Here is a 19,415-nt window from a genome sequence, read left to right on the forward strand (position 1 = left end):
TAGTGCTCCAGACCAGAATTAAATCTCAACTTTCCTGCTTCGCTTTTTTACTTTGTTGTTGTTGTTGTTGAAGAGGTCACATCTCGGTGTACATCAGCTCTTACCGTCAGCACTGACAGATAGCGAGTGTACCTTTTGGCCACTGGATTGAATTTTGTCAGCTGAGCGGTTTGACCTTTTTGCTGTTCTCAAACCCTGAAAATAGATTTTTCAGCCTGTAAAACTTTTTGGTGGCTAAACATAGTCTTCAAAGTGTTGTGTTTCCTTTGTATTTGGATCAACTTCACTATTCTATACCTGCTGCTTGGAGTTTTTTTTACTGGAAGTTTGTGAGAGTTTAGCAATCTTTTGCTTTTCAAACTTTCTCTTTTCCAAATACATGTGAACATAGATATTAATTTACAGGTTGCATATTTTATACTTTTTTTTTGTAAGTAAAATGTTTACATTATTTGAGTATTGTTTATATTAGGGTAGTGAAAAATAGTTTTGTAGTCTTCAGTTTCCCAGAGTTATTTTACAAGTAGTGATCTGTGCTGGGTTTTTAGAGCCCACAGGATGGTGAGGTTTAAGTAGCGATTGGCAACGAGAATGTCATTGGGATTTACAAGTGACACAACATCCTCCATGTTCCTCCTAACAATTTTGATAATCAAAATTATGTTACATCTGTCAGAAGTGCTCTCAATGTGTTTGGGGTTTTTTGTTTGTTTTTGTTTTTTTTTAATTTTTTTTCTGGGGGTGAGGAAGGTTTGGAGAGACCTGCAGTGCCGCTTACGGTTTCAGAAAATAAGTGAACAAGTATTTGGTAAAGTGATTCTCTTGTGTTCTTCAAAAAATAGACATAAAAACGTGATTCCAAATGAAGACCATTTCACTTAAGTTTAGTCAGTATTTATAAAGTTGATATTGGATCAACAACACTTGTACAATATTATCTTATAATTCGTAGGAATGAATATCTAGTGGCTGACACAACTGTGTGGAATTTTGTTTTACAGAAGAAAGCTTTTCATTTTGATCATGATACTTTATGCTGTCAGAGTAGTTTCAGACTTTCTGCATCAGAGCATTTTTTAAAAGGAATAGTATATAAATTCTGTTTATAAGTGGTAAAAGGATATACATTTTATCATAGAATCTAAGATTCTCTGATACTGTTCTTTCATATGGTTGAGTGTAAATTTAAAAATACTAGAATATATGTGGCAGAAAATAAATGAGTAGCTAAATTAAAGGACTGGTTATTCCATGTGGCTTTGATTCTTCAGAAGTCTAGTACTGACTTTTACTTCTTTCAACAGAAAGAATGTGTTTGTGGGCTTCAATCATGCATGTACAGATAGACGTATAGAACAGAAGTGCTATTGTACATACATGTGCCAAAATGCGTAATATTCTTTCTGTGTACTAATTTTCATAAAGAAAATTCAAAGCATTTTATGGACTAAAACTTTTGTTTAGATTACACTACTTTTTGTTCTGTATTGATGCTTTCTAGAGGTTATTCTTGAACTAAGGCATGAATTGAATTTATAAACAGGGATCCTGCTTCATGTTGGATTGCAACATAAGCTAATGTTTAAGACTGTGGGCTATTTGGCCAGCATCATCTGTTTGTCATCTTATGCGCTCTTAATCCTGTTGGTGTATATCGTTAGCTGTAAAGAGGCTAGACCTTTCTTTTGTAGGAAGGTTCATCGTTTTCTATCAGTTGTATAAAATCTGAATGTGATTGGGCAGTCTTAGCCTAAATTAGCTTTTTCTCAAAATGTATGTCAAGTAACAGGTGGATATTCAAACATGTAACAAAAGTTTTATGAATACCTTTGTCTTCAAATCGGACTCACTCGTCTTGTTTTCCTTTCTTTTTCTGCCTTTCCCCAAATCCATTTTCTTTACAGCTTCCAGCTGATCTTACCAAGATGCATCTTACCGACAATCCTCATCCTCAGGTGACTCACGTCCCCTCAAGCCAGTCGGGATGTAGCATTGCCAGTGATTCTGGGAGCAGCAGCCTATCCGATATTTATCAGGTAAAGTTGCATTTGTTTCTTACTTTTCCTTCCTTGATGTTAAACATTCCATAAACAAAACTGGTGGCCCTTTATCCAAGACTTGTCCCCTTGATGTTTCTGCATATCCCTGTGCTGCTCGTGTGACTTGCCACCTCCACAGCCACATAGAAGTGAAACAAACTTCTTGTAAAGCTCTTTTTCTTGCTTTTCACATCTTATATACCAACAAGTGTGCTGTGGCTTTTAAGTCATATTTGATGATTTATGGGATCATTTTCCTTCATTCTGAAATGGAACAAATTTAATGAAATCATTCTTGTGTTTCAAATACCTTCCTTGATTATTTTTATTTATTGGTAATAACAGATGTTCTGTTCTGCAAACAAAAGCATGGCATAATAAACGCACTCTTTGCACTAATTGACTGTGGAAATTTTAGTGGTGCTTGCCAAGAATAGAAGTTGTCTGAAATCCAGAGATAGCTTTCATTTACAGATAGTATACTTAGTTACCTGTCTCGTCAAATTGCAGAGCTAGTTTAATGGGGGTTTTTGTTCTGGTTGATGAGGGTGCTCATCTTGGGTTTGTCTTGATCAGTAATGTCATAACTTTTCCATTTTAAAGTTGAAGTCTGACTAGAACACTGGATATATAGCAACTGTTGAGCATGATGTAATGTGATTTTTAGACATGTTTCCGTTTCCTTGGGTACTGTCAGGGTAGTATTTCTATACTGGAAACTTATTAGTGATCTATTTACAGCAAAGTATTGCTAGGTAACTTTAAAAATAAGGCATTAAAAGCAAAAATCCTTTTAGAACATTAAGTGTCTCTATGCATTTTTGTCCTATTTAAGCTATTACCTTACTAATTCTTTAGATTTGCTTGCTGCCAGCTAGGTCAGGAGTAGCTTGCATCCCTGAGAGAGTCTTTTCAAAATGCTCTATGAATTCTCTAATTTCTGAGAGGCAGTGCTAGAAGATGTTGTTCTGTATCTTGATTTTTTTGTTTGTTTAATTTTCTGAATCAACCGAATTTATTTAATTTCTCAGAGTCACCAGAACTAGTCTGTGTGTTGTACCTTAACATCTTATATATTAGGATGCTGACGGACAGTTTTCCTCACCATCATCTGTCTACCTGAGTAGTTTGGAGAGGTTGCTCAAAGTGAAAAGCATTTAAAATATATTATTGATAACGAAAATATAATTCTAGTAATGAGTGAATACTCTATCGTGTGTGGTTAATTGCATTTGAAATGCTTTATGTCTACTCTTCAGAAAATGCCAAAAGAGCATAATTGCTGAACAAATAAGAATTATATAAATAAAAGAGATAATGGTGTAGCATATCTATATGCACTGTAGCAAGTAAACAGTGGTGAAATGTATTTTTGTACCCTAAGGAATTATTAATTTATTGAAGTGAAAATTACTGTAGATTTTCTATTAATTTTGAGGAATAAGGACCTTTCAGGTAGGAATCTCCTTTTCAGTGACACTAGCCTGTCTGGTTTTGCATCCTGCAGGGAACGTGGACATCTGTAAATTTTGCTGAGAATTTCTGGCCAGCTGGGGTCATGTCCGAGGCAGGTTACCCCTGTTAGACTCATGTGAGATCTTCAAAGATAATATTATAGCAATCTATGATTGTAGCTACAGTGTCAGTAATCCTGAGAGATAGCATTGGAGAATCAAGCATTTGATAAACTGTGGGTGAAGATAAGATGTGCAACAGGCATGTCATGAGGGCAAAAAAACCCTCAAAACAACGCAGTGGTATTTTTTTTTTTTCCTTCTTAATTTTTTTAGTGAATTTTTCATGTCTTGTCCTTGTATGCATAATGTGCAAATAGTAACCTGTCAAAAGATGTGGGGTTCTTTATGGACTTTATTGCAGTATCTGTAACAGTTAGTTTTGGAGAAATCTCTTACTGTTTGTCACCCAGTTACAAGTGCATGGATAGATATGGTGTAATAATGTCACGGCACAGTATTTTAACGTAGCATTATATTGCAGTGACACATCAATATAGACAGATTTTTAAATCAGAAAGAAAAAGATAAGTGTTTCCCGCAATACTCATCATGATATTATGAAGGCAGAGAATCTCTTTGATATGCAGTAAACCTACATTTTGAATATAATGTATTGGCTCAGTAGCTGAAAGCATTTTTTGTACGTTGAAGTACAGTGTTCCATAAAGTTCTTGGAAATCAATGTTTTGCTTTTGCAGTCAGCTTCATATCTATTACTCGCCAAACTCTCTAGGAATATCATTAATGTCAGCAGAGGAGAGCATTTTTGAGTAATTTTGATTAATGTAGCCTTGAAATGACTTTTTGAATTAATGGTATCTTAACATTATTTTTTAGAGAAAGTAGTGCAAACATAATTCCAGAATAGGAAGACATGGTTAGAATAATAGAACCAAAGAATGAAACAATTTTTTATTAAGATTTGGAAGGGGTTTCCGTTCAGTTGTGTACACTATATTCATCGATAGTGTTGAAATGAGGTTTCACTTGTTCCAGCTGCTTCTCAGTCCAGGATGTTAGACAGGAAATGATGAACATAAAGCTTAAGATGAGATCAGCAGAAAAGGAGTCCTGCCTGTAAGCACTGCTATGAACACATTGTATTAAACCCTCAGTTAGTTGCAGAAACTTATGAAGATAGATGTATGAAGATATTTTTCTCCCTTCTCCTGTACCGTTACTGCTCCCTGTTGGAGCTTTCAGTCTTTATGTGGTAAAATGTACAATGTAGGTATCGCAACGTCCATCTTGCTTGGAATACGGCAGAGCAGTTGTTTTTCTGTCAGACTGTAGATATTTTTTTTTTTTTTTAAATAATGGAAGAAAAAGTAAATTATTCCCTACATTTTTAAAACAACTTCTTTAATTTGCTTGAAGTGGATATTTTTTTTTTAGTTTATTTTTTCATTCAACCCATTTCTGACAGTATGCTTATTTCAGACCTCTAATAGGTATCCTCAGGGGAAAAGAATACAACTGGTATTACAGAGTGAAAACATCTATCTTTGCCCTTTCATGGGACAGGCTTTAAGGCAGCCAGCCAGGGGGTAATGTAGGTAATCCAGATCACATCTCTAGATGTGGGTGGGTAGGGTCTCACTTCTACTGTAACGAATTAGTTGCCTGTATCAGTAGCTTGCAATGCTGTTCTCTTAATGACCAACCAATTTGTATCTATTTTTTCTTACCTGTTTAGTTCTCAGTGGTGTGCTTAAAGTTTTTCTCTCTCTCTTTCTCATTTTTAAAAATCTTTCATTTATCAGTTTGGCAGTATATGTTATTTGTGGGCAGCAACATTACTGCCCAGCAAAAATTCCAATTGCGGTTAAGGTTTTGATATTAAAATGGATTATCTATAAATTATGCATAAGGGAGTGGGCCTTATTGAGGGTTTTTCTATCAATTCTGAAAAAAGGCTTGGACATTTTCCCCTGACAGAATTGACATGAGGGGAGGAGGAAAAAAAAAAACCCCTTGCTCTTAATAGCAGGTTGCATTAGGAGTCATGAGTACTAAAATACATTATCATATGGAGTTATTCCAGCACAGGAAATCTTTTACATGAAGTGTATTTAATACTTTTCTTCTGTCGGTATGTGCTTCTGATATACATAGCAGTGGAATACATATCATTATCAGCAAAACGTTGCAAGGGCTAGTTCTTACGTCTGTGGCTTCCAAAGCGTAAGCCAGTGTGCAGGACGTCTCTGTGATCAACATTCGGCAAGCATAGCTGAAATATATTAATTGGCAAAATTTGCAGTGCTATATATAAATTAATAATAGTACAATTTTAAATTAGCAAGCAACTGTTTTGACAGTAAACTGGTGTTAACTTTCCAGGTGACCTGCGTGACACACACCATTTGAGTCTGTTCCTTCTGCCTTCTCCATAAATACTCTTGCCCTGTAGACCCAATCCTGAAAATCCCTATTTGTGTAAGATTTGAGGGTTGCAGCTTCTGGTTTCATTTTATAAGTCAGTATTTTGTAAATGTTTCTGTTAAGAATGATTTTGAAAATGATAATGGAAAGAGCTGGGGCAGCATACTTGGGAGGAGCAGCTACTTCTGCAGACAGCTTTGTGAGCAAAACCTTCCTGTTCCTTCCAGCGCTGCCCGACCTGCCAACGTTTTGTCAACCATCTGCACGCAGTCTTGGAAACACAGTTTGAGGACCCCCTCTTACTTCATAGTTTGATCCAATTATAACTTATTTATCAAGAAGACCGAAGATTTGTTTATTGTCCTATATAGGCTATACAATGAAAATTTAAAGAATCACTTTTCTGTAATACCTATAGCCTCAGTTTCGTTATCTTAGCTTGAGGTTATCAAAGTGGGAATTAGTACTGTAGTCTGTCTTACTCTGCCTGGAAAAGTTGATATAAACTGTGGCTATTTAGATGAAGAAATGCTAGAAAAGTCCTTGAATAAAATGCTGTACTGATCATGTGCTGCCGAGACTCTCCAAGCACAATTTGCACTTGGGCTTAATTCCAAAACTGTTAATGTGAGCTACATAAGCCAGTAAAGTGATGTAATATAAAACAGATTTAACCCTGTATGTATTGTTATCCTACTCTGAAAGAAATACTTATGTTGAATCATTTAAGCCTGATTTACTAGTTTTGCTGGCTAATTATTAAAATAAGGACAAGCTCAAGGGCCCAAGGTTATATCTAAAACGCGGTATTTTTCTGTCTAGTGAAAGAAGGAAACACTGCTCAGCTGTCAGAGCGCTGGGGCTTGCATTAGCCGATCAACATGGAGCGTGTAGGAAGATGGAGGCAGTGCAGTCTGCTGTGATTAAATCACTTAAAATGAGTGTTGTTTTTTATGAGGCAAGGAAGGCAGGAGACCAGCATGGCTGCGCAAGGAGCTCCTGGTCAAACTAAGGCGCGAGAAGGAAATGTGTACAGTGGAACCAGGGACGTATATCTGGGGGGAATACGGGGGGACTGCCTGGACACGTGGGGTTGGGATCGGGGGATGTAAGGCACAGCTGGAGCTGAATTTGGCAAGGGGTGTGAAGGAAGATTAACAAGAAGGGCTTCTACAGGTACACTGATCAGAAAAAGATTAAAGAAAATGTAGTCCCCTCCCCCCCTAAATAGGAGAACTAGTGACATGGAGAAGGCTGCGGTACTCAGCATTTTTTTTTGCCTCAGTTTTCACTGGTAGTTGCTCTTCCCACATCTCTGAAGTCCCTAAACCTCAAGGCGGGGAGCGGGGGAGCAGGGGAGCAAAGTCCTTCGCACGGTAAGAGAAGATCAGGTCTGAGACCACCTGAGGAATGTGAACGTCAGACAAGTCCGTGGGACCCAACGGGATGCAGCCCAGGGTCCGGAGGGAGTTGGCTGATGTAGCTGCTGAGGCACTCTTCATCTTACGTGAACGGTCATGGCAGCGAGGTGAAGTCCCCAGAGACTGGAGAAAAGGGAATAAGGCTCTGGGGAGACCTTATGGCAGCCTTTCAGTACTTAAAGCTGTCTTCTAAGAAAGACTTTTTACCAAGGCCTGCAGTGACAGGACAAGGGGCAATGGTTTTAAACTGGAAAAGGCTAGATTTAGCTTGGATATAAGGGAGAGATTTTTTTACAATGAGGGTGGTGAGGCACTGGAACAGGTTGCCCAGAGAAGTTGTGGCTGCCCCATCAATAGAAGTGTTCAAAATCAGGTTGGACAGGACCCCATCCTTTATTTTGCAGGTTTTGTGAATGTGCGGAGTATTTGATGTGTTAGTTTGTCATCAGTGTTTGTGTAAAATATCTCAAGGATTTATTTTAAAGTGAAAGTGAATATGGTGAATGTGTTCATTTAAAAAAACAAACTCAATTTTCTGCAAGTCTCTGTAGAATTGCCTTATACTTCTCAGTGACACATCTTGTTGTTCAAATTTTTGAATTTAAACAGAAAAATGATTTGCATGCTGGCTTAAACTAAAAAAAAAGTGATTGAGCAAATACCCCGTGCAAATTGAAAATTTGAAACTACTTTTTTTTTTTTCCTTCCTTCCATCTGTTTGGGAAGTTATTTTCATGCAATTACATCACTTAAACTTTACATAAAGAATTACTGCAGACGATTCCTATGTGATTCTGCTTTCTGTTGCCAGTATTGCATTCTCTTTCACCGTTGCTTCATGTGTCTTCTCAGTGTGATGTCTATATTGCCATCTATTGATGACAGTAGAAATGTGTCCACAGATACTGGGTAACCAATGGTGTTACTGAATTATATTATTATTTTGCTAATAATACAGACTCTCGAATTGTGAAAAAACATTTTGTTTATGTGAATTTGCAAGAAGAAGTAGATAAATAAATAAAATGAGAATCAGCCAACAGAGGAAAGAATAGTCATCTGTATCGCCACCCCCCAGTTTATATACTCGACCTGACATACTTCCTCTATGCCAGGATTTGAATCCATGTTATAATACCAAAATTAAAAATGAGATCAAATCCCTTTCATTTTAGCCACTCAATCTGCTTTGTTTTTTCCTGTGTCACATGGTTAATATTGATGGATTTATATTGCCTGTAGTTCACTGCAGGTGGGGAGGGATATAAGTAAAGACAGAGAACAAATGCCCCAGTATGTTTTTTTGCTTTTAGAACTTGTGATCATAATTCGTGTAGCATGTTGCGTTATGCCAATAGTATGTATTTGTACCATCCTGTAACTGTAGATTTCAGTGTTCAGAAAGGGAACTATTACAACTTCTAGTTTGAATTGTTGGTCACAGACTTTCTTTTGTTGTATGAGCTACCTAAGATAAGGCCATATGTCATTAAACTGAAGACAGTGAACTCTTTGTCTGATGGATGTTTTCTTTGTAGGCTACAGAAAGTGAGATGGGAGACGTTGATTTAACAGGTCTTCCAGAAGCACCTGTAGACTCTGAAGATGAAGAGGAAGAAGAAGATGAAGATATTGACAGAACTTCAGATCCACTTCTAGGGCGAGATGTTGTACGAGAGTGCCTTGAGAAAGAGCCTGCAGATAAAACTGATGATGATATTGGTGAGGAGAAAAAAACCCACAACTTTATGTAAAACTGTATCATATAACACCTCTAAGAGAAGTTCACCTGAAAACTGTTTAATGAGTTAATCTGAAATGTATATCCTCATAATTATGAATGATGCCTTCCAGAGATTGCTTTGCTCTAGTGATACTGTTAATTGAATGACTTCTCCTCTAACTGAGAGAGTATTGTCCTGAGAAGCTAAGCATGTTAAAAAACAGTCTTTGAGATGCTTAAGATGTTAAGTATTACAGTCATTGTATGTGTTGATATAAAGGAGGGATAGGTAGCAAGGTAATTCTGACTGCCTGAAACTGTTGAATTAGTTATTAAATGTCAAGGAGAACATACTATTACTGCAGTATAGATACACTTTATTATAAATTGCAAAATATTTAAGATGAAAATAATTTACCGCAGTGTTTAACTAGAAATTGGCATTAGTTTTAATAGTAAAATTTGCATTATGTTATACTTCACATTACTTCTCTAAACACTGGAAAATAATTTTGTGCTCCTATCAAGCTTATAATTACTGTACTGTAAGGGTATTTTTAATTTTTCTAAATGTTTGAAGCTGAAGTGCTTTTACACGCTAGCTAGACTGCTGCCGTAACAGTCAATCAGAACACGATCAAGACTGTAGAGCTGAGTTCTGGTTGTTGATGACAAAGTGCATACTAGGCTCATTTAGCTACAGTCACTAATGGGGATTGTAACACTACTGAGCAATTTTTTCATGAATTTAACTGATGTTTAATATACCTGTGGAGGGTAAGGTATCTAAGGAACCCCTGGGCCTTGCAGTCTTCATACCAATGTTTCCTTTGTCTAACAGAGCAATTACTGGAATTTATGCATCAACTCCCTGCCTTTGCAAACATGACTATGTCTGTGAGAAGAGAACTTTGCTCAGTGATGATATTTGAAGTAGTAGAGCAAGCAGGAGCCATCATACTCGAAGACGGCCAAGAAGTAAGTTACTGCTTACAACACAATTTGAGTGCTAGAGGCAGTAGGTTAGCAAGGGCATCTGGGGGTGGAGGGCTTGGAAAATCTGTTTTGCACCTTTCCCGCACTTGAACGTTAGAGAATTCTTCTCTCACCGTGACCCATATCCAAAATCCTGAAATCTTAGCCCGTCCCTTTGGGAGATTCTACCTGTGTATTTACTAACTTGTTCAAGACTTCAACTCAGCCAAGTATAGTCATAAAACAGCATTCAGTATGTTGTTAATCAGGTAAGTGCTAGCATCTCGAGGAGTTTATTTCAAAGATTATATGTGGCATAGAAGAATGCATCATTTCCATTGGTAAAATAACTTCTCACAGTGTAATTTTTTAAATACTAACGTGGAGTGGTATCCTTGCCCAACAATGTAGGTATTATAACATAAATCTCTAAATTAGGAGCAGTTTCCATACTTAGTGAGAGGAGATAGATCTTCAAATTAGTCAGTGGTCGGGCTCCCAAAATAGGTGCTCTGAATCACCATCTTGAAATCTCTCTCTGTCCTTGGATGAAGACATCTGGAATGGCCATAGCAGGTCATCCCTCCAGGAGGACTAGGTAGTCTCTCGTGTCTGGTAGTGACCAAATGGGTACCCAGGGGAAGAGTGTTCATTCTCACTAAATCGTATAAATATACTGTAGCAATTAGCCCACTGATTAAAAAAGCAATCTTTTCATCAGCATTCCTCCCTACTGAATGAGTTCTGAAATGAATGAAGAATGCTGAAAAGCATTCTTGTTTCAGTCATCTTTATTGCTTGCCTTACAGTACACAATTTTAGTGAATTAAATGTTGCAAAACTGTTGTGACAACAAACTGGAGACTGCAAGAATAAGCCTCTCTGAGATAAGAGCATTGGAACGGCTTATAGAAGTTGTTGAATTAGCTTCAGTTTTTAAATTTGTTTTTTACTTCTTCTAGCTCGATTCTTGGTATGTTATTTTAAATGGCACAGTGGAAATCAGCTATCCTGATGGGAAGAGTGAGAGCCTCTGTATGGGAAATAGTTTTGGGATTACTCCCTCTCTGGACAAACAGTACATGAATGGAGTGGTCAGAACCAAAGTAGATGATTGTCAGGTAAGACTACAATTCTATACAACTACCTCATATTTTTAAGCATCTAATAAAAGAAAACAGCCTACTTTCATCTTAAGGCATGATCTTTATTCCAGGAGCAGAAAAAAAGGAAGCTGGTATTTTGTGGGTCAAGGGCTCTGCTGTTGGGTTAGTTCTGCACTCTTCAGTAGCTGGGATTTGTTTCACGCTGCTGTTGTGTGAGAAACAAGAACTTCTGCTTTGTGCTGAAATGTAAGCTTAGTCTGCCCCAGTCATGCTGTGTATGTGACTGACATGCAGTAAAAGCAGATAAATAGACAATATCCATTTCCACTTCTTACAGGCTCTATTGTCTATATGTTTAGCCCATTCAAACAAGCTTTTGGAGATGTAAGAAGGTGACCAGTTCTATTTGTCTTCTATTTCTAACTTTCTCTCTTGTGTAGTTGGGCAGAACAGAGTGAGGTTGGTATCAAATGCTGTGCTATTGTGATTGTGTTGAAGCAGCCCAGAGATGGGGATACATTCGTGTTTTGGATATTTATTAACAATCCCATGTTGTTTGGGGGCAGTTTGTCTGTATAGCCCAGCAAGACTACTGGAGGATTCTGAACCATGTGGAAAAAAACACTCATAAAGTGGAGGAAGAAGGAGAAATTGTTATGGTAAAGGAGCACAGAGAGTTGGATCGCAGTGGAACCAGAAAAGGACACATAGTTATCAAGGTGAATTTCTTTCTATGCTTTCCATTAATCTATTAAACCTTTATTAGTAAATAAATACAGTTTCGTTTGAATCTAGAACACATACTCAGTTTTGTCTGTCTCGGCTCAAAAAAATCAATTGGAAGGAAAATATATTATTTTACAAATTTACTTCCATCTCCCTTTTAATAAAGTTAGACCTGTTCAGCAGATATATTGAGTTTTGTATTGGGAGCAGCCTTTGTGCGTCTTCATGTATTGACCTCTTTTTTGTAATCTGGAAGAGGAACTTAAACTGTTTATGAAACATAATATTAAGGGAAGTTACTAATTGTTTTAGCCAGGTATTACCTATGCAAAACATCTGGGCTGAGAGAAGCATGAAGATTTGATTTAAACACATTCGTGTTTTCTCCTGAGTTTACCATAACTGAAATTTGAAAAGGGATTAGACTGTTCATATGGTTTTATGTTAAGATACTGTCTAGAGAGAGGTAGTGACAAGAGATATCAGTTATTTCTTGCATTTAATTTTTCAGGCAACACCTGAGCGACTCATCATGCACTTAATAGAAGAACATTCTATTGTGGATCCAACCTACATCGAAGATTTCCTTTTAACATACAGAACATTTCTAACAAGCCCCCTGGAAGTTGGAAATAAACTCTTGGAATGGTTCACAGTGGACAGCCTCAGGGATAAGGTTGGTTTGAGTCGAAGAGATTAGTATTTTTGGTCAAAATGCCTCCAAACTGATTCCTTTTTGTGTTGCTGAAAAACTAGGATTATGCTCCAGCTATTTTATATGAACTATTTTAAAGCAAAGTACTTATCACTAGTGTCATGAAAGGATTCTCCAGTGTGGTGTATGCATATAGTGTACTATCCTAGTTAGGTATGACATTGCTTCTCTTCCACAGAATGATAAATACTGTTTTCTATTAAATTTAAAGATGTAAATGCCAGTCTCTGAAATCCTTTTTCACCAGAAATGCAGGGAAATTATGTTCATGATCTCTTGGACATACCATCTTTCTTTTCACAACAGCATTGTGCTTTTCTTCCATAATTTTCTACTGTAGAGCTTTTCAGTGCATTGAGCACACTGTGTTTGAGCAGCTTATTACGAACTCTGTACTTAAAATAAACTCTGCTCAAGACAGGTGCAGTTGATAAAAATGCTTCCATAAATAGAACCAGGTTCAACTCTGTGTAACTGTATGCACATACACATGAAAAATGGTCATAGTCTGGAACTTGTATCCATGTCCAATTTGTTGAAAATTATGGCAGTAAAATTCTTAGCCAGTGGTTTTACGTGTTCTAGCTTTGAGCTGAAGGAAACCCAACAGGCTATCAAAACGCAGTATTTTTTTGTGTACGAAGTTGTCTGGGGTCTTTTGCTGTGGTTACTGCTTCTTTTCTTAACCTTTTTCTATGCTTTTCATTTTGGCAACTACTGTTTTTTAATAAAAGGAAAGTAAAAGAAAACTGTATTAGCAAATAAAAGAGGAAATTGTTTATTTTTAGAAGAGAAACTGCTATAGATTAATCTTTTTTTATAACATGGATGGATAAAATAGTCGTCAGACTGTCTTTATCATGAATGATAGTAATTGTAGCACGTACAAAAGCAACCTGAAGATTTAACTAAAAGTTTTTAAACTTCCTAGAACTTTCTTTGAGGAGATCATTAGGATACTTCTAAAAAATAAGTTTTATAAACAGCATAGGGAAGAGTTAACTGAAGATGGATTTGTGCACCAGTAAGTATGTGTAATGTAGCCAGTTAGGTACAAAAATGTTTTTTATTTTTCATCTGTTTCCACAAATAAAGGATAAGAGAAGATGATTTCATGTGTAAATGTCTTCTGCTTCTGTTTGTTAACAGATGCAGTAATCTGTCATGTTATTCTGCCACGTCCTTGTATACTTCTTTTCTTATAGATTAAAGCTTATAGAAGAATCATCGGTACCTTTATATATACATAATTTTTTTTTTTTTTTTAACAGGTTACCAGAGTGGTCTTACTGTGGGTGAACAATCATTTTAATGACTTTGAAGGAGATCCTGCTATGACTCGATTTCTGGAAGAATTTGAAAAGAACTTGGAAGATACGGTAGGAGCAAAAAAGAATGACTGTCATACTTTCTAATATTACATGTTTTCATTTTCAAGTGTGTTACCAGTGACTAACACATGGTAGTCTGCAAGACTAATGGTTAATAGATGGCTTTTAACATGGACATATTTGTTCTTAAGTATATATTTAGATATAAAGCCCACATAAAATAGTACATATGGCAGTCATTTATGTGTTTTTGCATTACTGCAAAAGAGGACAAGGTTTATTTATTAAGGTTTGGATACATGGCATCAAAAATCCTTTTTCTGGCACTTGGGGTTTTTTTCACAACTCTTTTTCCATTTCTGGTAAAAGAAACATTGCGCTCCATTTCGTGTCTTCTGTGTTACAGAAAATGAAAGGACATCTCAGATTGCTGAATATTGCCTGTGCTGCCAAAGCAAAATGGAGACAAATTACCCTGCAAAAACCTTCTAGAGATTCACCGCTGTTTTTCAGCCTCCTTGGAGGAAGTGACAAGGGTTTTGGTATTTTTGTAGAGACTGTGGAAATGGGCAGTAAAGCAGCAGAAGCTGGACTTAAGCGTGGTGATCAGGTAAAAAGAATAAAGCTCATTTAAAATATTCTGGTTTCAACCAGCTGTAGTGTTCTCAACAAAAAATTATGCTATTTACTAAAAGCAAACAACTGGCTAGTATGCTATTGTGAGTGCCACAGTTCAGCTTCAGTTTACATATGTTAAATGGGTTTCTATTAAATAGTTTAAATATCCAAATGTTTAAAATATTTAAATATTTCAAAAACAGAATGGCAAAAGAAACCAAGTTGTGGTTATTTTAGGAAACTTTCTGATCGGAGATACAGTTCGGTTGAAGCCACCAGATTGTTTTGTTGGATTGATTCCCACCTAGCATGAATCATCCCAGTTCACTCACGCCGGTGGAGCAACGACAGTTCACACTAGGTGAAGATCCGGCCTTTGATGTAATACCAGTTCTATGGTTCGTGATCCACCATTTTTGATTTGGGTGCAGTTCCTAATTGCAAGAGTGTCACGTTACCACAGAAAATAAATTTGTTTAAAACATTTGTCAGGTAGAAATGGAGGTCCTGGCTTGTTTACAGGATAAAACTTCACTGCCATGATGAAAATAGTTATTTTACAAGGTATGTTTTCATTCTACAGCTGCTTTAAAGATGATACGCAACTTCTGGAAAGTTCTTACTGTGCCTATATTATCACCTTTGTATTTGTAAGTCTGTCAAACAGTTATTCTCCTAATAGTCCAATTTTTGTTTCTTCTTAAAGATAATGGAAGTAAATGGACAGAATTTTGAGAACATTACCTTTGTAAAAGCTCTGGAAATCTTAAGGAACAACACTCATCTCTCCATTACTGTAAAAACAAACATTTTTGGTGAGTAGACTTTATAGAGGATGTATTTTGTGTAAGTGAAGAAAACCTCCACTCTTTCTGGCTTTAGCAGTGCAATAAGATTCCACCTTTTTTTTCCAACTGGCTCTAGGAGTGAAAAGTTGTGCAGAAGTCCCCTCGTTGTGCCTCCATTTGCTCAGATAGGTTCTTGTGTGCCAAGGGCTGCACGTTGAGTGGCACAAAGCCAGCATAGCCAGCTCTTTACTCCCTGAAAAATCCTCAAATGACTGTTTAAGCGGCTTTAGTGTCCCTTCATGCGATACAGCTGAAACGAAGCCAAGGGATCTGGACTAAAATATTTTTGCCAAGAAACAGCAAAAATGTAAAACTGGGCTTTCGTAAAACTTTTTATAATGGCTGTAAGAATGATAGGTTAAATTGCCTTTATATCTAAAATTGAAAAGGGGATATAAAAAGCGGTATGACATATAAATGTTGGCTTTTAATTGTCAACGTGAATATAAACACATAAATACCTCTTGAAAATCTCAGTCAAATCATCTGTTCTTTTTCCATAATCCTGCTCGGGCAACAGAATGACCATAGCTACAGAAAGAATGTGACTGTGCACAAGATACCTCCTTCCTCTGTAGTTGTATCTGAGACCTTCTGATGTTTTTTTTTTTCTTACTTTCTTCCTCCAGTTACCTGCCCTTGTTCACTATTGATTTTCCTTTAAATTATTATTTTCTGTTTATCACTGTGAATGTAAAAAGTTTCAAGATTCTATCAGTTGCTTACTAGCAGAGTTCCAAAAAAGCATAAAACAGCCATGGTAACCGGTGGTCCACACTAATGTGAAACGACATAAAATAAAGCATAAATGTAACTGAGACAGTGATAGATTTTTCGTTTCTATTATAAATGTAAGCAACATAGGTTTACACGTGGATTCTAATCTCTTCTCTTCCTGCTAGCTGATATAATTTCAAGGTGATTTCTCTGATAAATTTTAATGAATTCATGTCTTGAAGCTTTTTTCAACAGTCTTTCTATCCTGTCTTTTTAATTGAGTGCTAAGTGCCTGGTGCTGACAATGAGCAATTCCTGTTCTTACATTTGAATCTATACTGTGAAGGCTTATAGCCTTAAATTTCATTACACAATAGAAATATGCAAATTGACTGGGACTTTCTGTACAGAAAGACCTGGTTGCTCATCGGGACAATCTGAGTAATTTGGTCTGTACAATTCTGCATTCTGCCAGTATTGCCATATTTTTGACAGAAAATACTGAATTTCTGACTTGGGTGATTTAAAAAGATTTTAAAAGATATTCAAAAGATCTTTAAAAAAATAATTTGTAGTGATAAACCAATTTGAACAATTTGTTTTCACTTTTTATATGTGGGAAGAAACACAAAGCCCACTATCTTTTCCATGGAATTATATCTTCAGGAGTGTCAGTGTTGGTGGACTGGCTTAGTGTGATAAATGCCATAGGAAATTTGATGCAGCTTCTGTTCAGTAGTGTTACTAAAAGCAAGCAAAAGCAGTTTTGGAAAATATCAGTCTGTCTTGCAGTTATTCTTGAGGAAGCACCTGCATTCCATTAGATGCATTCAAAAGATGCAGACAAAAAAGTCAGTAAATACATAGAGGTGATTGCCGTGAATGCAATGTTTCCTTGTTACCTATCTGATAACAGTAGACTAGATCTATTAAATTTGCTGTGATATGTGCTAATTTAAAAAGTAGTGAGAACTCTGCTATACAGAATGTTTGATCGTTTTTATTGAACATTTAGGGGTTACTTTTTCTGCCAAGGTAATCAAAAGCAAAACTTAAATGCAAAAAGACCCACATCCTTGTAATCAAAATTAAAATGCAATGTATTGCCTGGTTTGTAACTCTTTGGTTCACTTTTTCTGCAGGGATGTGAGAAGCAAAAGGTTTGAGGGGAAAGAAGAATTCACTCTGAAGTTTTAAGCATGCAAAAGTAAATTACAATGATTGTATCTTCTGTTACAGTGTTTAAGGAGCTGCTCTGCAGGATAGGACAAGAGAAGAATGGAATTCCACATATTCCAAAAATTGCAGAAAAGAAAAACAACCGTTATTCCATCCCAGATATGCCTGGAGATGTGGAACAGATGTTTCCCCGTGAAAAAGGAAACAAGAAGATGAAAGCAAACACTGTTTCTGGTGGGAGAAACAGAATCAGGAAGATTTTAGACAAGACCCGATTCAGCATCTTGCCTCCAAAACTGTTCAGGTTTGTCAGACTCTTCTGGTCAAAAAGTAGTTGTGCCTTATTAAGTTGTGATATTTTAGTTGCTTAATATCTTCAGTCATTATGTCCATGTTGCTTATGTTTTTTTTAAAAAAAATGCAGCAAATCTGACCATAAATGCAGAACAAGACCAAAATACCTTTTTTCTCCCAGTAAACATTTCCAAATATGCTTTTCCTCTGTCCTTGTTTTGAAAGCCGGTCTACAACGTGTAATTAAAACATCCGAGTGCCATTATTTTTCTTAGTTTCATTCATCCCAAGATGAATATAAGGAACTTAATGCACATAATTGAAACAAAATTGTTTTGCAGTGATGGTAGTGTGAGCCAGTCGCAGGACGACAGCATTGTTGGGACTCGGCAGTGCAGACACAGCCTGGCCATCATGCCTATTCCAGGAACGCTCTCATCCAGTAGCCCTGACCTGTTGCAGCCTACAACTAGCATTCTGGATTTCTCTAATCCTTCAGGTAAAACAGCAGCATTTGCTTGATTTACAGGATGATTACAGGACAGCTGCTTCAGGGGGAAAATTACATCTTTTACCAGCATCAAACATGCTGAGTGCAGTTACCTGTTTGTCTTGTGGCCCTAACAGGTCCAAACTGGAGATTTGCTGAAAAGCCAAACTGCCTGAACCTCTCTTGCCTGCTTTTTTGTAATGTGACACTTTAGCTTGTTTTTACAAAGAAATGTATTTTGCCACCTCTGAGAGTCTTTAATTTGCTGGATTTTACTAGAACTCTGGTGGGAGCAGATTATCCTTGTCTGCACCTTTCTCTTTTGTCATGTCTTCCCAATACCAGTACTCCTGGTGATTTGACTTGTCCATCCACCATCTTTGAATATATATAGTTCAAGCAGTATTGTGGATGGAATAGGACTGCCGTGGTACCAACATAGTGATATTAATGTTTAATGTGTTACAAACATTACATATATTCAGCTGTAGGTCTGAAAAACTGAAAAATGTTTTGAGATGTGTAGTCCATGCTTTCATTGCTATTACTGTAGGAATACAGTTTATGGGTGGCCGCAGGAGGCATTTGTTGTTATATGCAGCTGCCTGTAAACATGTCAAGTCAGAATCTTGTTTCCCTATTTCAAGTGTAAGTTCTGTGCATAATTATGTATTCTGTAAGTGCCTTGTGCCTATGACTTATGTTTATGTAAACTCGCAGATTTCCCCTTTAAAGGGGATATACACAGATACATCCTATCAAGTGCATAAATATCCATAGCAAGTAAGTTTCCTTTTTGCTGCAAATCCAGGTTCTTGCTGTCTGCATGAGACCTACACACATGTTCTCTAAGAATCTTCATTTAATACTATACAAGTTACTGCATAATATGCAATGTTGATAACTAGTCCTTCTTACCTTTACTTTAAATTTACAGTAACAAATATGCTGTCATTTTTGAATGGCAGAGAAAACCAAAATATTTCTGACAGTGTACTACATACACTTGATAAGTTTTGTAAACATCTAAATCTTGATCTGGTGTTGACACAGTTTTTTTCTTTTTTTCCTGCCCGCAGCTGTTGGGTTTTACTGTAAGTATCCTGATGTATAGCATCCTGTAGACCTTAATATTGCATGGCTTGCCTGTTAAACTTAACACTGTCATATGTTGCATTGACATAGTTATTATTGTTAAGGCATTAGATAGTCCTGTGCCCTGTAATCTTCCCTGAAATTAAACAAATCCGTAGGTTCTCTTTATGGGCACAGTGCTGTGCTGAGGCCAAGACTTGTGTTTTGTTCCCATTTCTGCCACCAACACACTGAAT

General features: G+C 36.7%; 1 protein-coding gene across 6 annotated transcripts in view; it reads left to right on the forward strand.

The window, feature by feature from the left end:
* The window catches only part of RAPGEF6 (Rap guanine nucleotide exchange factor (GEF) 6), a 132,875-nt gene that overhangs the window by 79,647 nt on the left and 33,813 nt on the right, over positions 1-19,415 (forward strand). For 3 of the 6 annotated variants that reach the window (XM_010578830.1, XM_010578834.1, XM_010578832.1), the window contains exons 7-18: positions 1,905-2,036; positions 8,901-9,084; positions 9,927-10,063; positions 11,023-11,181; positions 11,733-11,885; positions 12,404-12,568; positions 13,879-13,986; positions 14,345-14,548; positions 15,263-15,371; positions 17,361-17,604; positions 17,936-18,093; positions 19,164-19,178. In XM_010578830.1, coding sequence (XP_010577132.1) covers positions 1,905-2,036; positions 8,901-9,084; positions 9,927-10,063; positions 11,023-11,181; positions 11,733-11,885; positions 12,404-12,568; positions 13,879-13,986; positions 14,345-14,548; positions 15,263-15,371; positions 17,361-17,604; positions 17,936-18,093; positions 19,164-19,178 — 1,768 coding nt within the window. The remainder of the gene's footprint in view (positions 1-1,904; positions 2,037-8,900; positions 9,085-9,926; positions 10,064-11,022; positions 11,182-11,732; positions 11,886-12,403; positions 12,569-13,878; positions 13,987-14,344; positions 14,549-15,262; positions 15,372-17,360; positions 17,605-17,935; positions 18,094-19,163; positions 19,179-19,415) is intronic. The other 3 variants (XM_010578831.1, XM_010578835.1, XM_010578833.1) reach the window with 1 other exon arrangement.

This window comes from Haliaeetus leucocephalus, unplaced genomic scaffold (assembly GCF_000737465.1).
Source record: "Haliaeetus leucocephalus isolate CR32 unplaced genomic scaffold, Haliaeetus_leucocephalus-4.0 Scaffold656, whole genome shotgun sequence".
Classification (NCBI taxonomy): domain Eukaryota; kingdom Metazoa; phylum Chordata; class Aves; order Accipitriformes; family Accipitridae; genus Haliaeetus; species Haliaeetus leucocephalus.